The sequence below is a fragment of the Leucopleurus acutus genome (genome assembly GCF_964270905.1).
Source record: "Leucopleurus acutus genome assembly, chromosome: 2".
In the NCBI taxonomy this organism is placed as follows: Eukaryota; Metazoa; Chordata; class Mammalia; order Artiodactyla; family Delphinidae; genus Leucopleurus; species Leucopleurus acutus.
The window spans coordinates 86,575,359-86,591,863 of record NC_139143.1 but is presented as its reverse complement, the minus strand read 5'-3'; the positions used below and the strand labels follow the sequence as shown (position 1 = coordinate 86,591,863).

General features: G+C 48.8%; 1 protein-coding gene across 1 annotated transcript; it reads right to left on the bottom strand.

The window, feature by feature from the left end:
* Positions 1–477: 477 nt before the first annotated feature.
* On the bottom strand, positions 478–14,679 carry GJA5 (gap junction protein alpha 5; the record flags this gene model as incomplete). Its single annotated transcript, XM_082832489.1, has 2 exons — positions 14,526–14,679; positions 478–1,586 (listed from the first exon to the last, which is right to left on the bottom strand). Exon 2 carries the CDS (start codon positions 1,552–1,554, stop codon positions 478–480), a length of 1,077 nt encoding a protein of 358 aa, XP_082688615.1. The 5' UTR covers positions 1,555–1,586; positions 14,526–14,679.
* Positions 14,680–16,505: the final 1,826 nt, after the last annotated feature.

The window sequence follows — 16,505 nt, the reverse complement described above, 5'->3', positions numbered from 1 at the left end:
TCAAGAGCACATATAATGCAAGTTCCTCGATTCATGCTCATTGCTGGCCGGGAACTTGGGGCTCTTCCTTGCAGGAGGAAGGGTGATCAGGTCAACGACGCCAGAGGGGCTTAGAGAATCCATCTGGTGTGCGGCTGGTATGTAGAGAGTCATCCTATCCCCCTGGCTGTCCCTCCCAGGTCAGATTTGCCGTGGTCCCTGTCCCCTCCTCTATCCCATTCACTGAGTAATATGAAAGGCTTCACTGAGGATTCTGAGTGGAGGGTGAAGGAGCCTGGGTAGGTAGCCATGTCTCTTACTGCACCCACAAAGACCTGGTCATAGCTTCTGGAAAAAATGAGCAATGCCATTGAGATCCAGGGCCAAAACTGAGTAGAGCAGTGATGAGAATGAGAGAGATGGGGTCAGAAGGGACACACCTTCCCTCTCTGAGCCTCCTTTGTTCCCACCTGGTCCTGGTTCCGCCACACCGGTGGGTCACACTGATAGGTCATCTGACCTGGCCTTGCTGCTGGCCTTGCTGAGACGGCGCTTGTCACCCTGGTAGCCATGGGGGAGGCGGTGACCTGGGGAGCCTTCATTGGGTACCTCAGGCTTCTGGGCATAACGGATATGAATGAAACCCTCCCCAGGAATCTGCTCCTGGCCTCGCACTTGCTCAGTGGCCAGGTTATCTGTGTTCTGCTGCGAGGCCATCTTGTTACTGAATGGATTGAAGAATTTCCCCCCAGGGCCATTCTCCAGGCACTGATTGAAGTCAGGGGGTGGTGTGCAGCTCTTGACTATGCGGGCAGAGGGACCAGGAAGCTGGCACGCATCCATGCCCTGCTGTGACTTGACAAATCGCTGTCTGATCTTTTTCCAGCCCAGGTGGTAGAGTTCAACAAGGCTGAGGAAAAGGGACAGTCCGGCCACAGCCAGCATAAAGACAATGAAGACATTCTTCTCCGTGGGCCGGGACACATAACAGTTGACAGGATGGGGACAGGGACTCCTGCGGCAGACGTGCAGGGTGTCCAGGAAGATGCCATAGAGGAGGTACTGGCCCACGATGAAGGCCACCTCCACGGTGGTGCGGATCAGGATGCTGCAGACGTAAGTGTTGAGCAGACTGCCCCGGAGCGGAATCTTTCCATTCGCTTCTTCCCAGCAGGACAGCTCTGTCTTCTCGGCCACTGGGTACTCGTAAGAGGCAGCGCCCCGAACCTCTTTGGCCCTCTCGCCCTCCCGTAGCTTCCGCTTCTCCTGCATGCGCACCGTGTGCACGGCGTGGCCCAAGTACACTAGAGAGGGTGTGGAGACGAAGATGACCTGCAGCACCCAATAGCGAATGTGCGAGATGGGGAAGGCTTGGTCATAGCAGACGTTCTCGCAACCAGGCTGAATCGTATCGCACTGGAAATCAGCCTGCTCGTCCCCCCAGGAGGACTCGGCAGCCGTGCCCAGCACCAGCATGCGGAATATGAAGAGGACGGTGAGCCAGACCTTACCGATCACCGTGGAATGCTTGTGTGCTTCCTCCAGGAACTCTCCCAGGAAGCTCCAGTCACCCATCTTGGCTCAGCAGAAGACAGACGCCAAGACTCCTGCAAATGGGACAGAGAGAAAAACAGAGGGATGCTTTCTGCAAACATCTGGAAGGTCCAATCATGCTCTGTGATTCCACTGACCCATACCAATGCGTTCCTTAAGAGAGTGCAGCTTAGAAGTCAGATTCACCTAAAAAGCTCTCTTCCTCCTCCCCCACCCGCAGCAAAAATGAAAGAGAAGACAAAGTAGTCATGGTAGCAAGATTAGAGCATGATTCCCACGCTTTAATGGATGTAGAAATCACCTGAGATGTGTGTTATAATGTGGATTCTGTGCTGTTATCTCCAGAGATTCTACTCCAGGAGGTCTGGGATGGCCCCCAGGAATCTGGATTTGCAGCAAGAAGCCTAGATTATTCTGATGCAGGCAGTGCAAGGACCTCACCCGAGAAACACTGGAGTAGTGGAAAGAGCACAGGACAGGAGCCTGCAAATGTGACTCTGGACATTTACCTCACTGAGTCTGTTTCCTTGTCTGTAAAATGGGAAGAGCTACACCAGAGGACTTGGAGGGGTAAATGAGATGAGGTATGTGATATGCTGAAAATCGTAATTCACGTGTTCCATATGTTTGAGCTGCTGTCAGGTGGAAAATATATATATATATATATATATTTCTGACTCCAGAGGCCAGAACTAGGTGGAAGAGAAAAAGGTGAGGGTGGGAGAGGCAAATTTGGCCCCTTAGGAAGCATTTTCTGTTTCTATTTCTATTTCAATAACGATCAGAGCCATCCAGCATGGGCCAACTCTATCGGGAGGAGGGAAACAAAAACATTCAAAGGTTTCACAGGTTCCCCCAGCTGGTTAGCAGCTGGCAGTGCTGATCTACGCTTCACTGCCGTGCAGCCATTCCAGCTGTACAGCTCAGCTTGTCTTTCTGCAGACAGAAGGTTCCCGCACACGGACCTGCTCACCCACACATCCAGAATAAACGCCCCAAACCTTCAAGTCCCACACAGAACCTTCCCTCATCAGGTCCTGGCATGCTTCTTCAGCCTCGTTTCCTGCCTATCCCCTTCAGTTGCCTTTGTCGTGTCCAGCATGCCAAGTCCTGGAAGGTTCCCAGATGCTCTCCGCTCAGCCACCTCCTACGTGCTCCCTCACCTCTAGCTGAATCCTGTTTACCCTTCAAAACTTAACCCAGTCATTGCTTTCCCAGCCCTCCCCGCTTCCTCAAGCTGAGCATCTTCAGCTCTGTGGTGGCCCTGGGGACACTCAGTCCTCTCCTAGCACTTGCCATCTTGTTTTGTGATCCTCTGCCTGTCTGTGTTCTTCCAGTAAGAGCTCCTTGAGAACAGGAATTCTCTTGTCCTCTGTACCATCATCACCCGGCCCAGAGTGGGTACTTAGTGAATCTTAGTTGAGTGAATGAAGGAGGGGGTGGCAGGCACTGGTGTTTTCTACCCGGTGGCAAACCAATCCCCTGTTCCTTGCTGTGTCCCATAAGCAGGGTGAGAAGGCCAGCTATCACTTTCTCAGCCTCCACTGCAGTTAGTTCTGGTCTGTGAGGTGTGGGGAGACTCTGATGTGGAAGGATTGCTCTAGAAAATGTTTTACCATCCCTCAGTAAATAGAGCCTCACTTGAAGTCCTCTTCACCCCCACGACTTCCTGCCTGTGGACAGTATGTGTGAGTCAAGATACCTGAAGCTTCCCAGAGAATCTCAGAAATGCCAACCAGCGCCCTGAGGCTTCTGAATCAACTCTTGAATCTTCTACCTCCAGAATTCTTACTTGCTGAACAATAAATGTCCTTATGGCTTAAGCCTTTAATCAACCAGTCCTAATCAACAGAATGACCAAAAAAAAGGGGGGGGGGGATTGAAGGTAAATATTCTCTTCTTGGACTCTTAAAACCTCTGATAACGATGGGACCTTAGAGGTTGTCAAGTTCAAACTTTAACCTTCACATCTTTGCTGCCAGTGTGCCCCTGATTCCTATCCTATCCCAGTTCCTATCCTTATGCATATGAGGAGGGACAGGGCGAGGTTCCATATTTCACGGTCCAGGCTTTGGCTTCTGAGTTGATACCTTCACAGAGACCAGCCTCCCGGCTCTGTCTTCTCCCAGCCCTCCGCTCCCCAACCCTGAGAGTACACAGCGTCCCCGGGAATGAGAGAGTCCATGAGTAAGCGGAAAGGGCCTTATCTCTGTTCCCTTCCATATCAAAGACCCTTCCAAGTCTTGAGCCCTTTCCTCTGGTTTGTGATCAGACATTTGCCCTTTTCCTCACATGATGAAGGGCCCCCTCCATCGCCTCCAAAAGTGGAAAATTGTGGAGCGTTAGTCCAAAAGGAAAATGGCTGATTAGATAAGAGTCTGAATGGTCTGTGATCCCTTCTGGGCACGTGTGCAGTGTTCAGCACCTTCAGGGTCATCAGCACACATGTGAAGGCCAGGATGTGGCGAGTGTCAGAGAGAAGGGAGGGAGAGAAGGGGAGAGAGGAGGAGCAAAAGGAGGGAAAAGACAAGGGGGAGTTGGAAATGGGAGAAAAGAGATCCTGTAACCATTAAGGGAAGTTAATTTGGGGGTTAGCTAAATGGAGTTCCAATCCCTGTGAATATCTGCTGAGCGTGGGGAAGTTACTGGATCTGTGTCTCAACCTCCTCACCTGTGAAATGGATATACTATTATTTAGCTCATAGAGTATTATGAGGCGATAGGTAAAAAGCACTTAGCACAGGGCTTCCCTGGTGGCGCAGTGGTTGAGAGTCCGCCTGCCGATGCAGGGGACACGGGTTCGTGCCCCGGTCCGGGAAGATCCCACATGCCGCAGAGCGGCTGCGCCCGTGAGCCATGGCTGCTGAGCCTGCACGTCCGGAGCCTGTGCTCTGCAACGGGAGAGGCCACAGCAGTGAGAGGCCCGCGTACCGCAAAAAAAAAAAAAAAAAAAAGCACTTAGCACAGTGCTCAGAATATGAGAACTGAATAAAAGGCAGCCATGACTAGCAAGGAAAGTGGTGGGGCAGGACAAGAATAGGAGAAAGTGGAAGGTAGAGAGATGTTCATTACCAAGAAGAGAGAAACAGATGGAAGAGAAGAAGGGGAGAAAGCCAGAAGGAAAGAGAAATGGCAATCAAAAAGAAAGAAAGAAACAAATGTTATATTCTTCCAGGATTTGGGGCAAGTTTTCCAAACTCTCCTCAACTTCTGAAGATTTTTCCCCTTGATCTTCTGACTCTGTCACTCATTCCTTGCAAGTCCCCAAGGAAATATATAAATAGTTCAAGGCAAAGAATGTGATGCTTTGGTCTAGTCTGCCAAGAGGTTTGCCTGCCGACTGCCTCACTTGTAGTCCAAGGAGTCCCACCTGGAAGAAGTAAAACACAGGTACAAGAAAGGAACATCGCAGAATATCAGAAAGACAGTCTTAGGATGCCTCATCGGGAGAGAACAAGAGAAACTAACCAGCTGGGGAGGTGTGGGCTAGGGCAGACCCCGTGGGCCCTGGCAGCAGTATATAGGGTGAAAAGCCTCTCGTTTGCGACATCCTGGATGACTCAAACAAGGTCAGAGAAACTTAACATTGCTATCATGTACCAGCTGCTCAGCTCATAATATGAAAGGTCCCCGGCTGAAGTCAGTTTCCCAACACCTCTGGGTCCCTTTGGGCCCCCGACAAACTCAGCCAAAGAAACTTGTAGATTAGACACTCATTGAGTTTTCTGGGTGTACAGCACATAAAACGTTTTGTAGATTATTATCCATTTCTTGGCAGGAAGTGTGTTAGGAGGGGCAAAGGCAGCTGCCCATGCCATGAATAAATTCTGTCAAATAAAAATGGTAGTATACCCCACTGCTTTATCTGTGACCTTCACTGGCTTCCTCCTGCTTATAAAGTCCAAACGATTTAACTTGCACTTGAGACCCTCCACAGCACAGCCTCATCCGTTCTATTTCTGCTGTTCCCCTCACACACTCAGTACTTAAGCTACACAACTCCCCACACGTGTATTCACGGCCCACAGTTTCTCACCTCTTTATCTTGGCTCCCCATGTTGCCTCTGCCTACGATGTCCTTCCCTTTCATTCATTCATTTAATAAGTTTGTTGAGTGGTTACCAGTTACCAGGTATCATGCAGTGATGATGGCACTGAAGATGCAACAGTTAAAAAGACAAGCAAGGAGTCCCTGCCCTTACTGAGCTTAACTGCCTTTATTTCCCTTAATTAAGGAGAGAGAACAAACACATAATTGCAATAAAGCACGATGTGTGTTGACATTAGGGAGGCACAGGGGGCTATGGGAATGTAAGGCAGGTTGACTCTGGTTCAGGGTGGGGCCTGGACCCTCCATAGAGCCCTGGGTAATTGAATTCTACAGCCCTTTGCAACTGATGCAAGTTCTGAAGTCCCCAAGGCAAAGAGAGATGTTCCCTAGAACCTGGACAAGAACATCCCAACTCTGAACGTTCTTTACTCCAAGACCTTCCACATCCTCTTTTAATGTGTCATGTCCTGGGACAAAGCAAACATTTTGGAGAAGTCATTAGGGAACGTCTTTGGTAATAGTAACATTACACCTGGAGAAGAGGGAAAGGGCCAGAGGAAGGTATTTGTGCATAGTGAGCATGAATCATTTTGTGCCTTTACTTCATGTATTGTATGGCTAGAGATAAAATTCAGGGTCTACGTTCCCAGTCTGGTGCTCCTCCATGTGGGCGCTGTTGCCGCCCTAGGCAGCCACTGTTTTTAAAGACAACCAATTTAGAGCAACCCAAATTAACATGAGCTCATAGCCAGCGCCTCTTCTTCTGACCCCACAGATCTAGGTGGAAATGGAGACGTCTTTGCAAATGGCTCTCGTCCCTCTTGGATGTCTCCCGAGCTCTGAAGATGCTAAATTACCATGCAGCAGGCGGGATACATTCCCACACTGGGTTATGTGCTGCCTTACACTTGTTCTCCAAAAGCTTCTTGTCTAACAGCCAACCCGCAAGTATTTTTTCTGAGTCCCTACTATGTGTCTACTACCGTCTGGGTACTGAAATAATACCTCACGGGTCCCAGGCCTGGCAAATGCTAGGCACGCAGTGATATCTGTTAGATTAATAAACAGATCAGGCATGACTCCTGCCCTCAAGGATTTAACGGCTTTTTCCCTTAGACGGGTAGTAGAATTCTCAAAGTCAAAAGCCTGTCTTCTGCTTTGTATTCTTATTGCATTAGGCTTTCTCATTAGGTGCATAATAAATGCTTTCTTAATAATTGAAAAAAAAAGTTTGGTCTGGCAGTAAGATTGCATTACCTCTGACAAAGCCCCCAAATGGGGTGCGGACATAAGGCACTGCACTCGGTAGTCACCCCACTCGTTGCAGTCCTTTAGTAGTGGCTGCAGCATAAGCTAGGCAGGCTGCAGGTGACAGGTGCGCCATCCAGCACACAGCTGAAACTGCACCCCCGTCTCTCCTGCTCAAGAAGACATGTTGCAAGTGAGCAAGAAGCTACCATGGGGATGCCTTGAAAATTCTCTTCCTTCTGTTGATTCTAGTTCCGTCCTCTGAAACCAAATATAACAGCCCTTACGATTTGGCAACAATTTCTGTGGCCCCCACGTTAGCAGCCGGGCCTTGGGTTACATTGTAAAACCATTGGGATTTCACACACCTAAGGAGAATTATTTGCTCTGCTGACTGTGTATTATCTCTCCAACTCAACCCTGAGTCCTTGAAGACAAGCCCCGTAACTGTTCATCACTGGATCCTCCCCCGAATCACCTTACCCTCTCTTCCCCCTTATTGCTTAATATCTTGCCCTGCACCTGACAGGTCGATTCATGTACATTTTGGGGGGGATCTTCCCGGACCGGGGTACGAACCCGTGTCCCCTGCATCGGCAGGCGGACTCTCAACCACTGCGCCTCCAGGGAAGCCCTCGTGTGCTTTTTAGAAACAACAGTGGATGAATGACAGCATTCAGGTCACTCAAAACACCTAATGCCACTAGAGGCACCTCCCTGGGAAGCTGGCCCTAGGGACATCTGCACAATGACTATGGTGACCGGGACACCAGGGAGAGAAAAGCCACTGAGCCGTCCTTCTGCCCATGAGAGAGTCCTCCACTTGACTGAGCAGGACTGAACATGTCTAGAGCAGAGACTTGGTCACCATGGACTATTCTTTCTCTGCCTCCCCCACATCACTGGGAAACTCACCCAAGTTTGTCAACATTAGATTTTAAGACCACTCTGCAGAGGCTGCATCTAATTCTGGACAATGACACATGTACTGGATAGTATCTAATAGACCTCTGGTTCTCAATAAAGATTGTTATTCACAGTAATAGTAACAATCCCCTGGGCTCGTGCTCTAATTCCTCTCACCATACAGTGGAATGCGGCAAGGGCAGGGTTGACTTGCTTCCCAACGAAGAGAATTCTGTTGTAAAAGGACCCAAAGGGCCTCACTCAAAGGATGCCTTAGACATGGTTTCATGTCAGTGCAGCTCGGTTCAGAAAGTGCTTGTGCGCCCCAATGCTACACCAGACATCAAAGGTGGCTTTATAAAGTGAAATGCCAACTATAACCATCATCTTGGAAATCTTTTGGAGCTTATTCACTAATGTACATTTTTCTAATCTTCCCTCACCCCAGTAGTTTCTCCCTAAGATGGACATGTAGGGAGGATTACATGAGAGAGCGGTCTTGGTCCTCAGCTACCTCATCAATCTTTATCATCCTTCGAGATTCTCAGCTTCATTTGCTAGTTTACCCAGAGTTACACAAAAAGAGAATTTGAATCTAGGTGATAATAACAATAATTATAAGAAAACCTAACACTCATTGAGACCCTTCTATGTGCCAGACACTCTGCAAGTTTCTTGATATATATGTATTCTCATTTGATTCTCACAGTAATTGGAGGAACTAGGGACTGGCCCCGTCCCCTTCTTACAAGGCTCAGAGAGGGTGTTTTGAGCAAAATCACTTGAGGATGACTTGCTAGTAAGCGGTGAAGTTGTCACCAAAGCCAGCTGTTGTCTCTTCTGACAGTGATGCCCCTGCCTTAAGAACTGTACTAGATTCTATCTAACTCACCTTAAGTTCCTTTCTTTGAAAAGCCTTACTCATCGAAGGCTGGCCTCTGTGACACAAGATAACTGCCACAGGGATAGTTGTGAGATAACTATTAGAACACAGAGTTGATTTGTGCAGGGTTCAGGGTAACTCTTACATTTAGAATTCTCATTCTTTTCCTGGTTTAGGTTTGGGGTAGCTACTTCAACCAGATAGATGTATGATATACCTACAGCTACCGAGTTGGGCAGTGTGGGCAACTTTCTCAGAATGAGAAGTCCAGAGGGGGCCTGCGCCCCTGAACCTTGACCACTAGAGAGGGGAGAGGGAGCTAGAGATGAGAGAGAGGGAAAAAGAGACAGATGGAGGAGATTAACTATCACTTTAGTCTTCCTGCTACTCCAGCCAAGGGCAGATAATTAACTCCTCTTTAAATTTAATTATTTGATTATGGTAAGGACAGAGTGGTCCACTCAGAGATCCTGCCGGCCGACAGTTGTTTCAAAGCCAAGGAGGTAGAAGGGAGCAGGCAAAGTAGAGAAAGAGAATTATGCGAGGATAAGTAATTTTCTTCTTAAAAAGTTAGGAGAAGACATATGTACAAGGAATGGATGGGAGGGGCTGGCAAATGGAGATATTCAATGACAATGAACTATCAGGAGGTCTTTATTAATTACAGGAAGGGGTTGATTAATACCTATGCAGTTATTAATGAAAATTATATTTACGAAATGCTTTATTATTTCCAACATCTTGTCATTGATTCATAGTACCGTAGAGCTAAAAAGGATCTAGGGATCAAGCGAACTCAACCTTTTATTTCTATACAAGATGAAGACAAAGGTCCGGGGAAGTTAAGTAATCATAATAACAGATATCACTCAGTTGAGTGCTTTCCATGTGTGAAGCATTTTATAACTATACTTTCTAACTCTTACATGACATTAACATTACTTTCTAACCATTACTTCAGCCCTGCTAGGAAAGCAGTATTATTCCATTTTACAGCCAAGAAAACTGAGACTCAGAATTTAAGTAACTTGTACAGAGTCACACAAGTAGCAAATGCTGCATCAGGGACTTGAACCTGGTCTGCCTGGCTCCTGCCTTTCTCTCTCTGTGTCTCTCTTTTTTTTTTTTTTTAACATCTTTATTGGGGTATAATTGCTTTACAATGGTGTGTTAGTTTCTGCTTTATAACAAAGTGAATCAGTCATACATATACATATGTTCCCATATCTCTTCCCTCTTGCGTCTCCCTCCCTCCCACCCTCCCTATCCCACCCCTCCAGGCGGTCACAAAGCACCGAGCTGATCTCCCTGTGCTATGCGGCTGCTTCCCACTAGCTATCTACCTTACGTTTGGTAGTGTATATATGTCCATGCCTCTCTCTCGCTTTGTCACAGCTCACCCTGTGTCTCTTAAAGGGAAAGAAAAGCAAAGAGGCCCTAGGACTGATAGGACTGACAGCTGGTGACAAACCTGTGACCAGAGCTCCAGTGTCTTAACCCCCCGAGCAGATCTCTTCCCGTAAGAGGCCCAGGGTTTTTCCTTTCAGCCTCTGGCTTGTGGATTGGCCGTCCCTTGCATATGCTGTTCCTAGAACTGATGGTCACGTGGAGGCCTTCAGCCCAGAGTGGTCAGGATTCCCAGACTCTGCAGCATCTGCCACCCTTTGGCCAGAATTCACATATAGAAAGTTATTTCCTTTTTTAGCCAGTAAGTGTTCTTGGCTGCGGCCTTGTCGACTGCCGGGCTCTTGGCTGGCCGGACAGCAGGCTCTGGTGTTCCCCTGATGTCAGATCGTAACAAGAGCAACGGGAACAGAAAGAGTTAGGTGGTGGGACTCGTGGTTCCCAGGAAGAGTGGGAATCGAACCTTGCTTCCATCACCCTCTAGTTGTGTGACCTCAGGCAAGTAACATAACCTCTCAGTTTCCTCTACATCTGAAAAAAGGGGAATGTTTACTCATGGGGATTGAACAATGTGTGAGTAAGTGGAAACATCTAGAACAGTAATTGGCACATAGTAGACACTCAATAATGTTAGTTCCTTGTTTTCTTTTCTGCCATTTCCAGTAAAAACTCTCAAACATGACCCAACTAGTCAGCTTGATGCAGCATTTGACATGCAGCAGGCCGGTTAGAGGGACACAGCAAGGACGCCCTGTGTGCCACCAAGTGGGGGAGGGTGACTATCAGAGGTGGGGAAAACATGGACAAAGGGAAGGATATTAATGTAACTCTAAATCAGTTATTTCACTAGGTGGAAAGAAGAGAGGTGGGGTGGAGAGGAAGGGAGGCGTAGAATCCCACTCCAATCAGGTCCCTTGTGTTCTCGTAATTGGTCGAGCCTGCCCCTGAACTTTTCTTTAACTCGAGCTTTGGGGCCTAGAGATGGACTCCACATGAGTCCATATTATAAAATATGTGCTTCATATAATTCCCTCCTTCTGAGGAGCTGCAGCACTTTGGAATCTGATCACCAATCCAAAGGCATGTCCACATTGTGTGTAGGCTTGAAGCTGGCTCAGTTCTACTTGAAAGAGAAATAGGAGGTTGTCTACTCTGTGATCTGAGGAGAAGAGGCATCCTGACCCCTAAACACACCTGTCCTCTCCTGAATCATGAAGATGCCAGGTTGGATTAAGATTCTCTAAGTCCTCTATGGACAAAAGAGCCTCAGAAGAGAGGCTCTTTCTGGTTCCAGCTATTTCTTTGTGACTCTAGTCAAGACATTCCCCCTCCCTGAGCCTGAGTTCACTCATGGGTAAAACTAAGTGGTTGAGCTGGATGGTTGCTAAGGCCTTTCCAGCTCTAAGTTAGAACATCTGGGGAACATTTGCGACTCGCCCAGTTGCGATGGTGTGGCAAATTAGTGGCAAAGTGGCAAAGCCAAGAGGCGAATCTAGATATTCTGACTCCCAACTTAGAGGTCAGCAAAAGTCGACCCAGAAAAAAAATCTGTGGTCATAAAAACCAAGCAGTACCTTCTCAGAATTTCATGTCATGGTGAGCCTTCACTGTGGAAAGGCCTTTGCATCAAATGAGTCTCAATTCAAAGAGACTTGGACTGAGCACCAGGTGACCTGGATTCCACTCTATTGTTCTGTTGTTCATTGAGCATTTACTATGGGGTAGCCATTTAAAATACATTATTTTATTTAATCTTCATAAAACCTTACAAGGAAATTATTTATTATTAACCTCTTTGACAGATGAAGAAACTGAGGATCGGAGACATTAAATAATTTTCCCAAGGTTTACGCAGCTGAAATTTTAACCCAAATGTGATTCCAAATGCCTAGGCCCTTCCTTCTGCCTTACCCCTGAATCAGATAAACTCTAAGATGCCTCTGTGTTATTTCAATACCTCTGATTCTGAGACCTCCTGACTCCCTTTCCTTATGAAGGTGAGTGGATTATTGAAGGCTGAATTTTTCTTCCCCATGAGTTGCTAAAATGTCAGAAACAATTGATTCACGAAGTGGCATAAAGCGGTCATTTGCCAGGAGCCAGCAGCTTCTGACTGTAGAAAGGAAGTCACCTTCCTTCCTAGGAGAACTGAAGCTTTCCCGAGAAAGTGGGCATCTCTCCCCTTCAGTCAGTTCAATCCTGGAGCCCAGAGTGGAGCCAGTTCATACAGAGAGTTGCTGGACTCCCCGGTGGGGGAGTTCTTTCCTGGGACGGAAGGCAGAGCCTGGGCCTTGGATCTCCCTGGCCCTAAGGACTGCAGGTCTTCTAGTTCCTGTCCTGATCGATCCACACAGACAGGCTCCCTGCCCTGTGTTAACTGGCTGGGCCCAGAGCGGGGATCAGTCAGGACCCAAGAGGCCAGGCTGCCTTGCGGTAGCCCGGCTGGCTGCGAGAGCCCAGGACCCTCCACGGCATGTGCCCCCCACCAGCCGGCGGAGATGAGCAGGAGCAGGTGGGCAGGTGGTGTCACTGCCAGGAAGCAGGATTACAGAGATGCTTCCATGCAGGAAGCAGGGAGGTTTGGGGAGAAATGGAGGCTCAGAAAACACAGCCAAGGACGGAAGGCAGAAGAGCCCTAGGTGTGAGTGAACAGAGCGGGATGTTCTCCCAACTCAACTGGCCCTGACTCACTGTGTCGTCTTCAACAAGTCACTTGCCTTTTCTAGGCCTTGTTTTCCTTATTTGTCAAAGAAGATGTTGACTGGCAATCTAGGAGACCTCTTCCGGTTCTAATGGCCTAGGACTTTAGACCAGTACCTGGCAGGGGGACAGGAGTGAGGCAGTTAGGAGACAAGAACAATAACCAGTCTCAACAGCCCAGCAAGAACATCTCTGGGGTTCCAAGCCAGCGGCCAAGCTGGGCAACACAGTTGTGTTACTGCCGTGGCTGTGTGAACTTCACGCGTCTCGGGGAGGGGATGCCCTGAGGGTGCCGGTTTAGAAGCCAGGAAACACACGTCCGGGTACTGCCTGCCAGATGCCCAGTGGTCACTGGAGCTGCTCTACAGCTGCTGAGTGAGGAAAAGGCTTGGAGGATCAGCGAGGGGAGAAGGCTCCGGACAGCAATGCCACCGCGGGGAACCTGGCCAGAGGGTGGAGAGAGCTGTCCCACGAGAACAGGGTCTGGGCTGGGCTGTGACTCCAGGGTTAGTGGGTGAAAGAGATGGCGACCACTTGGCCTGATGATGTGAAAGTTAAGCTAGGATGCTTCTAAAGACCAGCTTGTGTCCCCAGCCGTGAAGCCACCACCCCAGGCAGATGGGGGTGGCCTTGGTCTCTTCTGTGTTCAGTGTCACTGGCTTCCACCCCGGCCTCCTGACCCCCTGCCCAGCGCTCCCCACACTGCCCTTCCTTCTCTTAGGCCAGTCGGGCCCACTGTGCCAGAGCTGTGCTCAGGAGACAGCCCAGTGAGATGCTGACGGGTCAGAACCAAGAACTCTTCCATTATGACAGGATACTGAGAGAGGGGGGACGAAGGAAAAAGTGAACAAAGGCACAGTAAGGATGTAAACTCCTGTGTCAGCCTCCCCTTTTGTAGTGGTTCTGAGGTGCATTTGAGCTAAGGAATCTCAGCCTTGGACAGTGTTACTGCTGAAGGGAACCAGAGGGATCCTGCTACTTCAAACCTTTCCTTTTACAGATGAGGAAACTGAGGCCCAGAAGGGGGAACTGTCTGGCCCAAGGTCACACAGCCCCTCAGTGCACCAGAGCCCAGGTCTCTTGGGCCCTGAGTCCAGGCTCCTTTACCACATGCTCGGAAGGGAGATCAAGGGGCTGTCAGGAACCTTCCTGCCCTGCGCCCAGGAGGAAAGGAGACCTTGTGGTGGGCACCTCTCCCCGGCTTCCTCTCCGGATCTCACCAGCCTCTTTCCTCCAACAGCAAGTGACCAGATTGCTCACAATGGACAGCGGGGACATGATACTCCGTAGGAAACTAAGCAGGGAATATTTTTAAACCATCCAACATGCCCTAGGGGGGAAAAAATCAAAACACTTTCCTAGATGCTGTGGAAAGCATTTCAAAAAGAATTCCAAGCCTAGAGGAAGCATGGTAAAACAGCGATGGCTTGGGTTTTTAAAGGGCCAATGCCAATCTTCACAAAAGTGCCTGGAAATGACCTGGTGTCCTGCTTGTAAGATGCCCCTGGAGCACGGCGCATCTGTGAGAGGTAGATGGACGGCAAAGGCCCTCCGCTTGCATTTCTACAGCTCCTTCTAAATTGAGTAAGTGATTTATCGGCTGCTTCATAAGCTGTTCTCTTTAATATACCCAAAGCTCACCATCACAGGGACTGTTGAGAGGGGCAGGGAGGAAACCCACAGGTGCAGAGACAGAGTTTTGCTGTGATCCAGCAACAAAGCTGGAGATTCAAGGCTCTCTCTCTGCCTCTCTCCCATCAACTGGTAGTTTTATCTCTTAAAATTCAAGTTTCCCCTTACCTTCCTCTTTTCCTCCTGTCTGGAATTCCAGTCGGCTTCTTGGTTCTCTGACCGCCTCTCCCCCGCTGCCCACTCTTCCTTGCTCTCCAGCCTGTCGGTCGTTCCTCTCCCACCCTCTTTTTAATCGCTATCTGTCACCCTCCCTCCGCCCACTTCTTCCTACTCTTTCTCTCTCCTCCCCCTTCCCCCTCGAGATCCCTCCCTCCCCTCTCTCTCTTGTGCTCCTAGAATCTTGCCTCATTTAATGAGTTTTCTCCCGTCTACCTCCTTGCAGCCTCTCCTCGCCGCGTTCTCCCCAGAAGGAGACTGAGTCCTCCTCCCCCCGCTCTGCCCTGCCCCTGTCACCGTCACCACAGTCCTCGCGCTGGCCCCCTCTCCCTCCGGCTGGTGGTGCGCTGCCTCCCTCGTCTTTGCCTGCTCAACCTCTGCCGGGCCACTTTCCTGGGGCGTCAGCGGGAAAGCTGGCACTACCCTGGAGATCCCTTTTCCCCATCCTTTTCCTGTCATCAGAAAGAAAGAGTGCTCATTCCCAGAGCAGGGCTTTTGGGAAACCTCTACTATGCCCACAAGACAGAGCTGAGATTCACAAATGACAAGCACCCACACCCAGAACAGACACCAGAGCTAACCTGAAAGCTCAAAAGGGCGGGGAGAGGGCATCTCCTCTGGCCAGGACTCGTTTCTCCTTCTCCTCTAATGAAAAGAGAGTGCTTTCTATGTGGCAGGCACTGGGCTAGGGGTGAGAGAGAAATGGATATAGATCTAGATATAATATTTTTATTGCACTTAATCATTCCGATGTCCAGTTCTCAAGGTAGACAGTTCTACATTTCACATTTGAGGAAACTGAGGTTCAGAGAAATCATGATCATGGTGACCCAGTTAGTAAATGGGAGAGTCCGGATTAGAAGTTTTAGCCAATGCCAAAAGTCACCTCTTTGCTCTTTCCACAAAAGCATACAGGCCTCCCAGCCGGAACTGAGCTGACGGAAGTAAGGCTGTCTCTTATTAAATCACATGTCACAGGTGGGCAAATTTGGAAACCGTGAGGCATCTCTACCCTCAAGCTCCCCTCATTCTCAACCACTTTCCTCAACTCCTCAACTTATATGCTTAGCCGTGGACCCAGCTGGACCGTGATAAAAGTCAACGACAGAGGTGACTACGAGTGGACTGAAATCAGACAAACCAATGACCAAGAGCCCACAGATTGTGAGAGCTAGAAGAAAACCCCAGAGATCATCTGGGACAGCCAGGAAAACTGAGGCCCGAAGACTCAAGGCCATTCGTCAACGTCACACATAGTACATGGCAGAGGCAGGACCAGAACCCAGATCCATTCCTTTGCTCCACATCATCACGTTCACATATATTCACAAATATTCCAACAGTTTGCAAAACTCTGTTTCTTTAGTGGGTGATCTTTTTCATGGGTGAATAAGCTTAAGATCAGCAAGAGGGGAAAGAACATGGGGCCAAATTTCCTGTGTCTCGGGAGACAGCAGCCCTGCTGAAAACAAACTCAAGATTCTTGATTCCTTAGCCAGTTTCCCCACCTCTTTTCCTACGTAGCTTCAGAGCAGGTGCTGGGGCCAGACTGTCTGGGTTTGAATCCTGTCTCTACCACTTACCAGCTATGTAACAGTGGGCAAGTTAGCATAAACTCTATGCCTCTTAGTTCCCTCAACTGTAAATTAGGGATAATAATAACTACCTCCTAGGTCATCATGAGGACTAATGCAGATGTGTAAGGCACCTGTCTGGTACATGGTAAGTGTTGTGGATGTGACTGCAAAATACAATACAATACAATACAATACAAAACAATACAATACAATGCAATGCAATGCAATGCAATACAATACAATGCAATACAATACAATGCAATACAATGCAATGCAATACAATGCAATGCCTGCCTCCTCCTGCCTGTACTTCCCATGGCTGGTGCAAACTCCTGGGATGGAATTCAACATGTGA